Genomic DNA, 13,302 nt, shown 5'->3' with positions numbered 1-13,302 from the left:
ATAAAACTGCACAAAATCCAGTCAATGAAAAAAAAAACAAGTTTTATACTTAAGTAAAGTTTTGAGATAATTTTACATTACCTGAGCATTTTAAAGACATGTTTTAAGATATAAATGAGAAAGAAATGGTGTTATTGTTGTTATTCATGTAATATATCATTTTAAAGCTCTTATTATTTTTATTTTTATTTTTATTTATTTATTTGCACATATATAAAACTGCACAAAATCCAGTCAATGAAAAAAACAAAACAAGAAATGTGTCAGGAGAGGTCAAGAAGCCACAGGCTTATACAAAGGACCTCTCCCCAACCCCAGGAGAAAAATAAACAATAACAAAAAAGGAAGAAAGATCTAAACTAAAATCATTTTAAAAATACAACAAAAGTTAAACAACAACAAGAAGTACACAAAATGTAAAGAAAAACCTAACCAAACAGTGGAAAACAATCCAATAAAAACAATGAAATACATACAAAAAACAGAACAGAAGAAAAGAAAAAATATCTAAACATATCAAAAGATAATTAGACATCATTAATTAAATGTGATGATAATATCCTTCTAAAAATGTTCTAAGGAACAACATTTATTGTTGCTGACATTTAATCTGAAAACCACTTCAAAACACACCACCTTTTCACGACTGTCAGTAATGTTTCAATGTGTGTGTGTTGTGCCCTTAAACAGGGGAAATAGTGAGAGAGAAGGATGAATAAATCACACACGCAGCTCTTCCCTTCACTCGTCTCTGTATTGAGTGAGGAAGAGGAGCGCGATCCCCCTACTGGAACCCCGAGGTATTACCAACAGATCAATGCAAAATCAACCCACACACACAAGGATCTGCATCACCTATCTGCATTATTCCTCTTTCTATTTCACTGCATATGTGCTGCATAGTCTCTACAGTGACCAGTATTGATGCATATTTACATCCAAAAATTAAATGGCATGTCCTGAAAATGATACAGTAATAATTGAGACAACAAAGAAATTAGCTTTTCTCTAAATAAATGAATTATGCCTGAAAAATTAATTATTCTTGCATTATTCTTGCCTGTCACATGTGTTTACAAGGTGGGCAAACTAATGACCTCCATCCCAACTCAAGTTTGCCAATATAGGGAAAAACGTGCAGCTTACCAACATACATGTATGTTTTTATTTTTATTTTTTTAATTTATTTGCACATATATAAAACTGCACAAAATCCAGTCAATGAAAAAAAAAAAAAAAGAAATGTGTCAGTAGAGGTCAAGAGGCATTAATTAAATGTGATGATAATTTCCTTTTAAAATGTTCTAAGGATAACGAGCTCTCGATAATTAAAGTATTTCTGGTGTTCCATATTTGTACACCACGATATCTGAGGGAGCACTGGCCATGTTTTGTTTTGTAAAAAGGCAGGTGAAGATGATTAACCTGTGTAGTATTAAGTGAATGAATTTGAGAATTAGATTTAAAGAAGTTGCTAAACGATGATGGTAGAGAAGAAGGCAAGAACATATATTTATATATAAACACACATATCTGATGAATATTTATGTCATAAACTGAAAGAATGTTCAGTTTCCTGAACAGTGGAGCAGAGGCCTCCTTAGAGTTTGACAAAGTTGCCAATCTTACAAATCGTTTTTGCAACAAATAAAGTTTATGAAGATTGGAGGGGGATATGTATTTGCCCAAACAATATTACCATAAATCAGATCAGAAGAGACCTACTCAAGAAGTTGAAGGTTTCAGTGGAAGAAGTGCTATTTGGTGTAATGAATTTATGCCGAATTTGAAAGTGATGTATACAGATACAGAAACTGTTTTAATTAATTTATTATTCATTATATATATTCATCTATAAGCAGGGACACTCTTAACTGATACAATTTCCTATGGAGTTTGGAGTGAAGCCAATACATTAAATTCAAACCCAGTACCACTCCGAAATCCCACCCAAAAAAAAGAAAATGCAGATATCACAGTCATAAAAGAAATGGTACACATATCAGTACTCTAATGCCAAGTTTTCACAGACAAATCTTGATTTTCTAATGTGGGACAGTCATGTCTGAAATGTGGGACACCGAAAATCTGTTAAAAGACACACTGTTAAAAGGCCTGAAATCACCTTAAAGGGCCCATATTATAAAAAAGGGAGATTTTCATGTTGTCTTTTTATTATAAAGCAGGCTTAAAGGGACTATTTGTAAGATTCAGAAATGCTTGTTAACAGCGACACCTGTGGCCGTTAAGTCAACGAAAGTCAGCGTCTGGCTCGCGCTTGTGCTCGCTCTACATAGACATGAACGAGCATCGCTCAAAACAGTGAGGCGACACACGTCAGCTAAAACCACAATATCACTCTATATTTCACCTGCTTGGCAGTAATGTTAGCTGACATGATGAAGGTCTCTCCATGAATCAATGCTGATCCTAGTGTTGGCTTTTCCTGCTTCAGCCTCCCGACCGCGGCCAGAGGGAGACACCGGCACCCGGTCACAGACGATAACGTTTCTCGCTGCGGAGCCTCGTCACTTCACAAGACACGGAAAACCTCTGTTGGTCTGGAGGAGCTGCAGCAGTTATTTCTGCACAAACGTCCACTGTACATTCACTAGATTTTCTCAGAGCTAAACTAACTCTTCTGCAGTGTGTAGTGTGCGCGCATGCACGTGAGGTGGAGCGAGCTGAATGAAGGCAGGCATGCAGCGGAACATAGGAGCAGAGGAGCAGAGTACAGCAGAGACTCCGGCCCTGGAGACCAAAGCTACGGTCTCTCCCGCGTCCTCTTACCGCGGCCAACACTGTTTTGCAAGACGGGCTTCAATAGATATAATTTTGCGGTTTTGGTGCTTCTGTGTAGTTTGTGTTGGAGTTTGAACAGCATAGCCACACGCGAGCGTGCATATGCGAGCGCGCATGGGACACCGACCCGGGTGATTTATACGTGTAAGAAGTTACAAACAGTCCCTTTAAGTCCTATATAAATACTGTGAAAGTATTGAAACGCTCAATCCACAGGGAAATACACACAGCCCGTATTCAGAAACTCTGCATTTGAAACAAGCTGTCAGGATTTTCTGTCCATTTATGATGTCACAAATATACAATATTTAGACCATTTACACAGATTTAAATGTAAAAATTCTAAATGTGTCCCAGTTTATTCCTGGTTGCAGTGTATGTGAATGATATCAGCTGACAGGAAGTAAACATGGACCCAAGCTGTTGCCTAGCAATGCAATTCTATTGCAATTTCGACGCAATTCCGTTGAAATGCGCTAAAACGGAGCGTTTAAGACAGCATTGCATATTCAGACTAAGTTTTTTTTTTATATTACAGCATGTAAACATGTTCTAGTAGAAACACAAAACACAAGTATGATCCTGAAAATGAGCATAATATGGGACCTTTAATTAATGTAGGAAACACTCAAGGCTAAATGTGCAATCCCATGTTCACTAATTTTACCACTTAGCCTATTATTATTCATGTTAAAAAACCAATAGGCTTATGTGTGAATGTAACATGGAGAATCGAACAACGTCAAACAAACAATAAGTCTATAAATAATAGGAAATAAATAATAATGACTAAAGACTATAATAGTTTTTAAGGATTTAGGCATATTAGAAAGACATTAAATATCAAAAGTTGTATTGGCTTACTTGTGTGAGGAAGACCTACACTCACTGGAGCTTAGGTGTCAAACATTAGGCAGTGTCCCACCTTACAGGAACCCACCCTATCTGTGTGACAGTTGGCCTATGCGAGTGTGAGTGAGTGCCAAAGAAAACACATACTGGTATGTGACCGAGAAACCCCACCCTTGATAACATTGTTCACACAGAAAAATCTATCCAAATAAAAATCCCAACATGACGCAATACTGAATAAAATAGTTTAACCTGTTGTGTGGTCTGTCTGGTCTCTCTAAGACCAAGAAAGTGGATCACATCAGTCCAGTTCTGAGGTCTGTACACTGGCTCCCTGTCTCTCAGAGAATTTATTTCAAAATACTCCTGCTGGTTTACAAAGCACTAAATGGTTTAGGGCCAAAATACATTTCTGATCTTCTGCTATGTTATGAACCATCCAGACCTCTCAGGTCATCTGGATCAGTTCTGCTTAGTGTCCCCAGAGTCAGAACTAAACATGCAGAAGCAGCGTTCAGTTTTTATGCACCAAATATCTAGAACCAGCTCCCAGAAACCTGCAGGAATCAAAACTTAAACCTTTCCTGTTTGCTGCTGCTGCCTTTAATTAAACCAGATATACTGCACTAGAGCTTTTACTCTTGTGTGTTGTACTCTATTTTAGCTTCTATCCTAGCTTGTTTTTATTTTCTAATCTTTAATGTTTTTATAACTTTTTTAATTATGTCTTAATGTTCTTTTGCACTTTGTCACAATGTTCTTAAATGTTTATATAAAGCACTTTGAATGCCCTGTTGCTGAAATGGGCTGTACAAATAAAGCTGCCTTACCTGTAATATTAACACTAGGGGGTTTTTCCCTGCAGTGCTCAAATAGTTAACTAATAAGGTTTCTATTGTCCTGAGTGGGAGGCGGATAACTCAAGATGCATTCACTACTTTCCTTTTATGCATTTATGACTGTACACCGGAAACTCTGCTGAACTTTCACTTGGTTTCACACTGAAGACGGACGTGTGTGCACACTGCTGGCATGTTCACGGGGATTTTAGCCACTGGAATTTTGGAAATGTAATCAAAACAGTAACAGGATACGGAGAAGATTAGAATAATAACAGCCTTCTTCTAAAAGATGATATAGGCTATCAATTGAACGGCATATTTCTCGAGACACCTCGGATCCATTAATCTTGTTCACCCGGAGAGCGCAACATGAGGACCTTCCTGGCACTGTTAATGGTGCTAATTGTCTCTGGTAAGCCTTCATTCATATCATTCACTCAACACAGTACATGCAGTGTAGTTGTATGGGAATGTAATTTTGTAGGACACACGGTTTAAAAGTAATGTAGAGGTTTTTTTTTCATTAATATGTTTATTGAAAAAAAATGGAAATAGTCCATAGTGCAGGATATATGAATTCATGTTCAAGAGACTCTTTGTGAGATAATGGAAGAGAGTTCAGGTCCAATATAATTCAGATAGGTAATGCCAAATATTGTGGAACTGATCTACTTTGGCATGTAAAATATTTGTGAGATATTCCAAAGGGACCATCTCAAATGTCACTTTACGCCAGCCTTGAACAGAGGGTTTCTTATCACTGATCCACTGCAGTAATATATTTTTTCTAGCAGCAAATGTAAGAATATTATATAACCTTTTGTTGGCTGCAGTAATTATATTGAAAAGTAATGTAGAGTTGCATCTGACATCTGTTATTGCTTAGCTGCAGAATAATCACACATCATGAGCCCACATGGAATATACAGGATATGACCTATTACGACATTGTGTTGCAATACTGGGGAATTTGTTACTTTAGCATTATGGACATGTTGCATTTTAGTGTTTCTGCTACACTCCTGTCTGACTGATCATTTGTGTCAATGCTTATGTCTGTGGAGAAGATCAGTGCACATTTAGTTCCTATGGGTTGCCTAATTTCAAGAATGAAGTTATCTATTGTCATGTGCACAACAGTTACAGAGAAGCTGAATCTCAGGCTCCCTCAATAATGCTCATTAAATAGCCTGTATAAGACATGCAATAGTGCAGAAGTTAAAATATAAGGGGTATATAAAATATTATATAAAATTGGTGTACTGTAATTTGAGCATATGGTTTGCTTGACAAAGTCATCCCTCTAATTGAAAACATACATACCACATTAAAGGATTTTCATTAAAGCTTCAGTAGGCAGAACGTTTTTGGCATCATCGGGCAAAAATGTCATAATAATCTTTCAGCATATTGTAATTTTTATTGATCAGCGCTGCCTAGTTTGACCGTTCGTGAGTGATTGACAGCTGCTCAGAGACAGCAGACTCCAGTTCGGCTCTGATTGGTTGTTTTCCTCCGGTCTGTGAAATCTTGCAGATGCCATTAAGAGCACCGGAGGACACAGGGGCACATGTTGTTGTTTTTTCAGATTACCTGTCGCATGCACTACTGTAAGGATATAGTGACCGTTTTATAAAAATAACTTTTTTTTAAATCATATTTCCTCCATTTCTACCCATTACAGCTTTAAGATTTGTTAGATTTATTGAACACTAAGTGTCAACGTTTGTGAACACCTGATTAAATCCCACCAAATAATCGATACTGACAGTTAAAAAGTGTTGTGTGGCTACAAGGGTTCAGAATTAACAACTTCACACTGGTTATTTAACACTTAATTATTTTAGGTAAACAGAAGCAGCTGCTCTGTTAATAAGCCTATAATCAACAGTTTTGATACTAATGCCATATGAATGGAAGTCCCTCAGGCATCAATCCAGCAAACCATCTTCATTCAGTATAAAAAAAAGGGCTTAAAATAACAAAAGGGACTTTTAGAGGTCAGGTCGGGACTTTCCCATAGAGTGAGGTGACAAGTTATTAATGAAACTTCACTTGAGCCATCAATCTACTTTCATTATGTATTGATTTTTGTTTTGAGTCTAACATATTTGGACCATGTTGGAAAAAAAGGGCTCTCGCTTTAACAACATGTTATCCCTTAAATAGTCTTATAGAGCTATAAATCAAATCAAATCCACATGAGATAGGATTTTATTGTACAAATATAAATGTTCCATGAGGTGAAATATATTTACATTTTACATTGTAAAACAATGCTTTGTTTAAGACCTCAATCATCATTCAAGACATTTTATTAATAAATACATTTATATTGCTTATTTTCCGTTATTTTATACTTATACTCCCTATACTTGTAGAGTTGTCTTCAACACGAGGTTTGGGGTTCAGTGAAAAAGCCTATAGAGAATCACGGCACACATTTGTCCATTATTTTAATGACACCATAACATGACATTTCCTCTTCTTTCAAACCAAAGTATTTTTTTTTATTAGTTGGACATCAGCCGGACTGGAGGACTATTTAGTCTAAATTTCACATTGTTTTCATGATGTCAGACATCAACAACTCTCTCCATTTGGTTTCTTTCTCCGTGCACTTGGAGAGAAGTACAAACAAAGTAAGAGTCGATTTATAACTAGGAGTGGCTGTGCAGTCGTGTTTGAGCAACGAAGCACAAAAGGTCAGAGTTACCATTTTGTGACACGTCGGTGTGATCTGCAAATTATTAGCAGAATGGAGTTAATTATATGACTTCATATGATTTGAGTATGTAAACATGAGGCACTTTGGCAGTTATCACAAATACAAAAAGGGGAGACAGATAAACAGCCGAGGTCATGTGGGGTTATTTAAAATCTTCTACACAAACAAGAGACATTCCTTCTGAACACAGTGAAGATATTAATGTGAAAGTAAAAGTACGTTGATTAATAAAAAAACCAAACATGGGTAAAATGCTAACAAACGCATTAGAACATAAAACAAGTAGGAAATGAAAGCAGACAATGGTGCGCGTGTGTGTGGGTGGATGTGTGTGTGGGTGGGAGACTGAATTTACTGCTGAGTTTCACTCAACTCATCTAATTAACATAAACAGGATCAGCCAGTAGTGGAAAAAGTACATATACCACATTGTGAAGATACTCTTTTAATAAAAGTCCTGAATTTAAAGTCTTACTAAGTACAAGTATGGAAATATCAACTGCTAAAAGCCCTTAAAGGTATTGCAGGATTTTACTAAAAAACAATGTATAGACTCAACAAATAGTAAGCGACCATTTCTGCATATTATGCCTTTAAAGTATCAAAAGTATTCATTCTGGCCCTGGGACTGACATGTTATATATGACATTATAAATAATATGCTTGAATACTTGAATACTCGATTCTGATTGGTCAATCACGGCGTTCTACGGTCTGGAATTTCTGTATGACAGACCATTGCTATGGGCGCAGTTCTGATGTCAGACTCTGGCGGACAGTTTTTGTGTCAAATTATTGATTTCTTAAGTAAGTAGCCGTGTATTAAGCGGTATAATGGACAGCTAGCAGGTAATTGTTGTGAAATAAACCCCTTCGCTCCACGTGAGGGTGCAGCATCGCCCTGTCGGAGTTTATTTCACAACAATGACCCGCTAGCTGTACATTATCCCTTACATATTAGATTGTTAATACTGATGCGTCAGTGTAAGCAGTATTTTACTGTTGTAGCTGGTCGAGGTGGAGCCATAGCTTTAACTAATTTATATACAGCTAATCAGTTTTGTCCCAACCTAGGAGTCGGGCCCTTTCGAAGGGCCACAAGATAAATCTGAGGGGTTGTTAGATGATTAATGGGAGAGGAAATAAGTAAAAGCTAAATTCTCATATGTTGAGAATATGTTGAGAATGTTTTTTATTATTTTATCAGATGCTTTTTTATGTAAAATAGCAGACTACTGCTGTTTAATAAAAGTTTTGAAGTAAAAAGTACATTTTCCTCTAAATGGTATAGCATAAGTATAAAGTAGCATAAAATGGAAATACTCAAGTAAAGTACAAGTAGGCTACCTCAAAATTGTACATAGGTAGGCTACAGTACATGAGTAAATATAGTTACCTTCCACTACTGGGATCAGTATATCAGCAGACGTCCTCCAGAGACCACTTTTTTTTGTAGTTCACTAAAAAGGTACATCCGTCTTTAACACATGTTAAGTCATGGTTGTTTCTTCTGATAATAATTAAAAAACTCTAACCATGATGGTGATTAGTATTTAATATAATTTAAGAGACTTACTCCGGTATGAAAGTGGCTCCAACAGGAGCAGAGACAGCTGTAAAACCTTTATGTGAAATAAACTGTCTATTCAAACTGAGAATTTAACTGTAACATTTGTCAAATAAAAAACTTGTTGAATATCTCTAAAGTTTACTTGTTTTCTCAAATTTAGTGAACTTAACTCAGTCGGTTTTATATTATATTACATTATATTTATTCACAACTTATGAACCCACTGTTGAACTCATTATTCAAGTTCAGTTTAGGGCTGTCCTCGATCAACAAAATTCTTAGACAACTAACACTCATACAATTTTGTCGGCTAGTCGATTAGTTGATTTAATCATCAGATCTGTAAAACTGAGTTTGTCCACAAAATTACCACTTTAAATCTTGTGTTTGCCGGAGATGTGCTCATAAATTTCTTGGAAATAAGTCATTCAGCATGAAATGCATAACAAATGACTAATCGACTAAAGAAATCTTAGTCGCCTAAGACCAAAACGACTAATCGACTAAGAGGGGGCATCTAGTTCAGTTAACTCACATTTTAAGGCATACATTTTTAAGTTGGATGTATTACATTGTATGTTAAAAACACATATTTTGAAGAGAGTCTGAGAACTGATCCCAATTTCCCTTTTCTACTGTAGGTGGTGAAGTGACGCGTGAAGGCGTCTTAGGAGAGAGTGTCCTTCTGCCGTGCAACTGCTCAGAGAGAGATTTGGACGAGGAGTTTCAGTGGCAGAAGGAAACACCAAAAAAGGAGCCGGTGTTCAACGGAACCACCTTCGAAGACAAATACAAGGGCAGGGCCAAAATATTTCTGCCTGAGAACAACAATAACTGCTCTATTCTCCTCACCAACATCACGGCGGAGGACCAGGGGGAATACACATGCAGATTTTACAGTGGAAGGGTATACAACAAAGAATATGTAAATCTAAGCTTATCTGGTGAGTATTTTCTTATGCATACCTGGAGTAGTTGATCACTCACTAATTTACCTATGAATTTACAGCAGAAGCAATAAAATCTTGCATCATTTTAACTTGAGTCTTCTCACCAGCACGCTACAATGTCTGTCAGAAAGCCGACAACCTGAGTAAGGTTTTCCAGTGTGATGTAACAGGAGGTCACGGAGAGGCTTGGATTCAGTGGGATTTGGATGGACAGCTTCTTACAAATTCAACAACAACTAGCATAACCCACACGTACAACCTGGATGCTCCTACTGGCCTCTACCATTTCCACAGCACACTCAGCACTAAACTCAACTGGACCTCAAAACCTAGATGTGATGTCAAGGCCAAAGACTTATCAACAATCATTAACTCTGCCTGCATAGGAAGGACTGGTAACTATTTTTATTTATTTCAGAGAGTAGGGGACTTACATATAGTCCTTTACTACTCCAAAAAAAAATAGCATTATGATATTAGCTGTAAACACGGCAACAAGCATAATACAACAGATTGTAAAACACCTTAAAAAGTAAAAGCCTTTTTTAGGATGTGACATCAAATCATTTAGTTACATACAGTGACATATTTTTGTAATTTTTGCAGAAGGTCACGTGGAAGTTCCAGACAGAGACAGATACAGATACAGATACCGGTCCTTAATAATCTTTCCCATTATGTTGGTGATTGGACTTTCCCTGTTCTTGAAGTACCGTTGGAACTTCTCACAGTAAGTGTTGAGTCATAACAGCAGAGATCTTTATTCAAGAGCAGTTTGAACTTGAGCTTGACTGGTTAAACCAGTGTTGCACAACACTTCTTGTAGTTCTTAAATCAAGCCGCGACCACTTTTGCTCTTCTGTGTTGACATTTTGTCACTGTTACTGTCTCTAAGTGGAATGTATCTTTCTATATATTTTCTCTTTGTTAAAGGAGTTTAACGAGGAAACGAGAGGAGGAGACCGACAGCTTCTGCTGAACACACGCCAATGTGACAATGTGAAAGCACGTTCCACAGAACTAGTCATGAATGTGGTATCATGCCCATGCAGAGACTGTTCACAGGCAGGTTACATCCTGTGTTCACGCCACTAAAGGAATGGGGTGTTTCTGAAATGGATGTCCATCATGTGAGCTTCTATGGATGTTTGCAGGGAGGAGTTTTCGTTCTTTCCTTCAAATTCAAGGACTGTAAAGAAGAGATTGCCCTCTACGATGTGAAGATGAAGTGATACATTTAGACAGTTACACAAAAAAAGCACAAAAAATATAGAAATCATCACAACAAAAATAGATTCCTGGATTTGTGCACGGAACAAAACTGAGCCATTTAATGATTTAATGTACCTTGATGGTTAGGTATATACAGTATGCTGTAAGTGTACTTCAAATGTGAGAAAAGAAAGTTATTAATACATGGGCATTTACTGTAGATATTTTAGGTGACTTTGCCTGATATTGCAACACTTTGCAAATATTATTGAAAATATGAATTCTGGATGTGACAATTTTATAAGTTGTTATCATTGACCTTGCATTACCATAAAGTCGATGTTTATATAGCACAATACCAGCACTATGCATTGTAATTTCACATTTAAATACAGTAAAATCTTAATGCCTGTAAAGCAGATATTTATGGAAGGTGTATAAAATGTATATTCCTAAGGGTGACAATCTACTGTGATTTCCTTGTTAAGGTCTTTGTACAAGCCTCTTCTCTTGTTATATAAGGGTGTGATAAAATGTAGCCTGTAGCTCTGTAACTTCCTTTGTGAAATACTGGTTACACTGAATGTTGTTGCTTTACCAGATTTGTTTCACTTTCTATAAAGAAACAGGTTAAGGTCGTATAATGTATGTATGTATGTATAATGTATACAGTATATAGCCAAGGTTTGGAGGGAACCCTGTGACAGTTTTGTGACATTTAGGAGGAATGACACCAAAAAGGTAATGCCTGTGAATGATTCCTACCTGGAACCCAAACAGCAGTGACTTTCTTTTTTCCAGTCTGAAAAGATGTTGTTGAACTCTGGGACTGGGAAACATACTGCTGGCCCAGATGTCCAGTCCACCACTGGTCCCATATTCTGGGTTTGCACACCAAATCTGGAAGCAAACTGGGAGAGAGAGAATTGCAATAATATGTTAATGTGTGGGTTTTTACAAGGTCAAGAAAGGGTTAGAATGAAAAAAGAAGAAAGAAAAACCGTAAACCCACATACCAAATTTGAACCCTTGTGTCTTTTTGTACCATTGTCTTTTCCTTATGTTATTTTGTATCACCATTGTCACTTTCTTTCTGTAAATTGATGTGTGTTTAATAGCAAGATGCTGTAAGCTTAGTTGCCACCCCATATTCTTGGCCAGGGTATCATTGTTAATAAATAAATTTCCAGCATGTGGAGACTGGTTAATGGAGCTTCAGCAGTGAACAAATTCAGACATATTTTTGTCTAGCTTGAGGATATGTGGCAACATTCGGCACTGTGTGATACAGTATGCACATGAGGGAGCGATGACAGGAGCAGTTAATAACAATACATCAAAGAATTTTTTTCATTTTGGTCCTCCACCTTATCTACCTGAAATCAGCTCAGACATTTCCCAGTACATTTCCATGGTTGTAACCTTTTCAAGATAAATTGAATGACCCCCAAATTCAGCAAAGTATTACATTTTGATAGAAAAAAAAAAAACGTGGCTGGCAAACTGTGATCTCGTTTCCCTTTTGAGACATTTCATTTCCCTTTTTTTATGTATCAACAAACTTAAACACATCTTTCAGCAGCCAGATACATGGTGCATTGCTTTGTAAATAAACACCTTTCGTGTTTAAATAAAATAATTATATAAGCAAGCAATAATAATAGAAATAGGAGTATGACACTATATCTACCATACCGGTAATAGTGGTAAAAAAACGATCCAATAAACAATAACTTAAAAAGATAATGAATTCATGGTTGTTCACAGGACTTTCTAAGCAACTTTTCATAATACAGTAATGTACAATTTTGTTTATGGTTAGCTTAGCTTTAAAGGGACTGTTTGTAACTTCTTACACGTATAAATCAATCCGGGTCGGTGTCCCATGCGCACTTGCGTGTGGCTACGTTGTTCAGACTCAGACTCAGACACAAACTACACGGAAGCACCAAAACCACAGAGTTATATCTAGTGAAGCCCGTCTCGCAAAACAGTGTTGGCCGCGGTCGGAGGACGCGGGGGAGACCGTAGCTTTGGTCTCCAGGGCCGTAGTCTCTGCTGTACTCTGCTCCGCTGCCTGCCTGCCTGCCTTCACTCAGCTCGCTCCACCTCACGTGCATGCGTGCACACTACACACTACAGAAGAGTTAGTTTAGCTCTGAGAATATCTAGTGAATGTACAGTGGACGTTTGTGCAGAAATAAAATGCTGCAGCTCCTCCAGACCAACAGAGGTTTCCCGTGTCTTGTGAAATGACGAGGCTCCGCAACGAGTTACGTTATCGTCTCCAACCGGGTGCCGGTGTCTCCCATGTTCCCTCCCCGGCCGCTGGTCGGGAGGCTGAGG

At 37.3% G+C, this 13,302-nt stretch overlaps 1 protein-coding gene across 1 annotated transcript; it reads left to right on the top strand.

Annotated features, from left to right (window-relative positions):
* The first annotated feature begins 4,622 nt into the window (after window positions 1-4,622).
* Window positions 4,623-12,148, top strand: LOC141782519 (uncharacterized). The gene is made up of 5 exons (XM_074659026.1): window positions 4,623-4,908; window positions 9,436-9,738; window positions 9,852-10,139; window positions 10,351-10,474; window positions 10,678-12,148. The coding sequence occupies exons 1-5, from the start codon at window positions 4,866-4,868 to the stop codon at window positions 10,721-10,723; spliced, it is 804 nt and encodes a 267-aa protein (XP_074515127.1). The 5' UTR covers window positions 4,623-4,865; the 3' UTR covers window positions 10,724-12,148.
* The last annotated feature ends 1,154 nt before the right edge of the window (window positions 12,149-13,302 follow it).

This window comes from Sebastes fasciatus, chromosome 14 (genome assembly GCF_043250625.1).
Source record: "Sebastes fasciatus isolate fSebFas1 chromosome 14, fSebFas1.pri, whole genome shotgun sequence".
NCBI lineage: Eukaryota > Metazoa > Chordata > Actinopteri > Perciformes > Sebastidae > Sebastes > Sebastes fasciatus.
The sequence above is the reverse complement of the archived record's forward strand: the minus strand, read 5'-3'. Positions and strand labels throughout refer to the sequence as shown.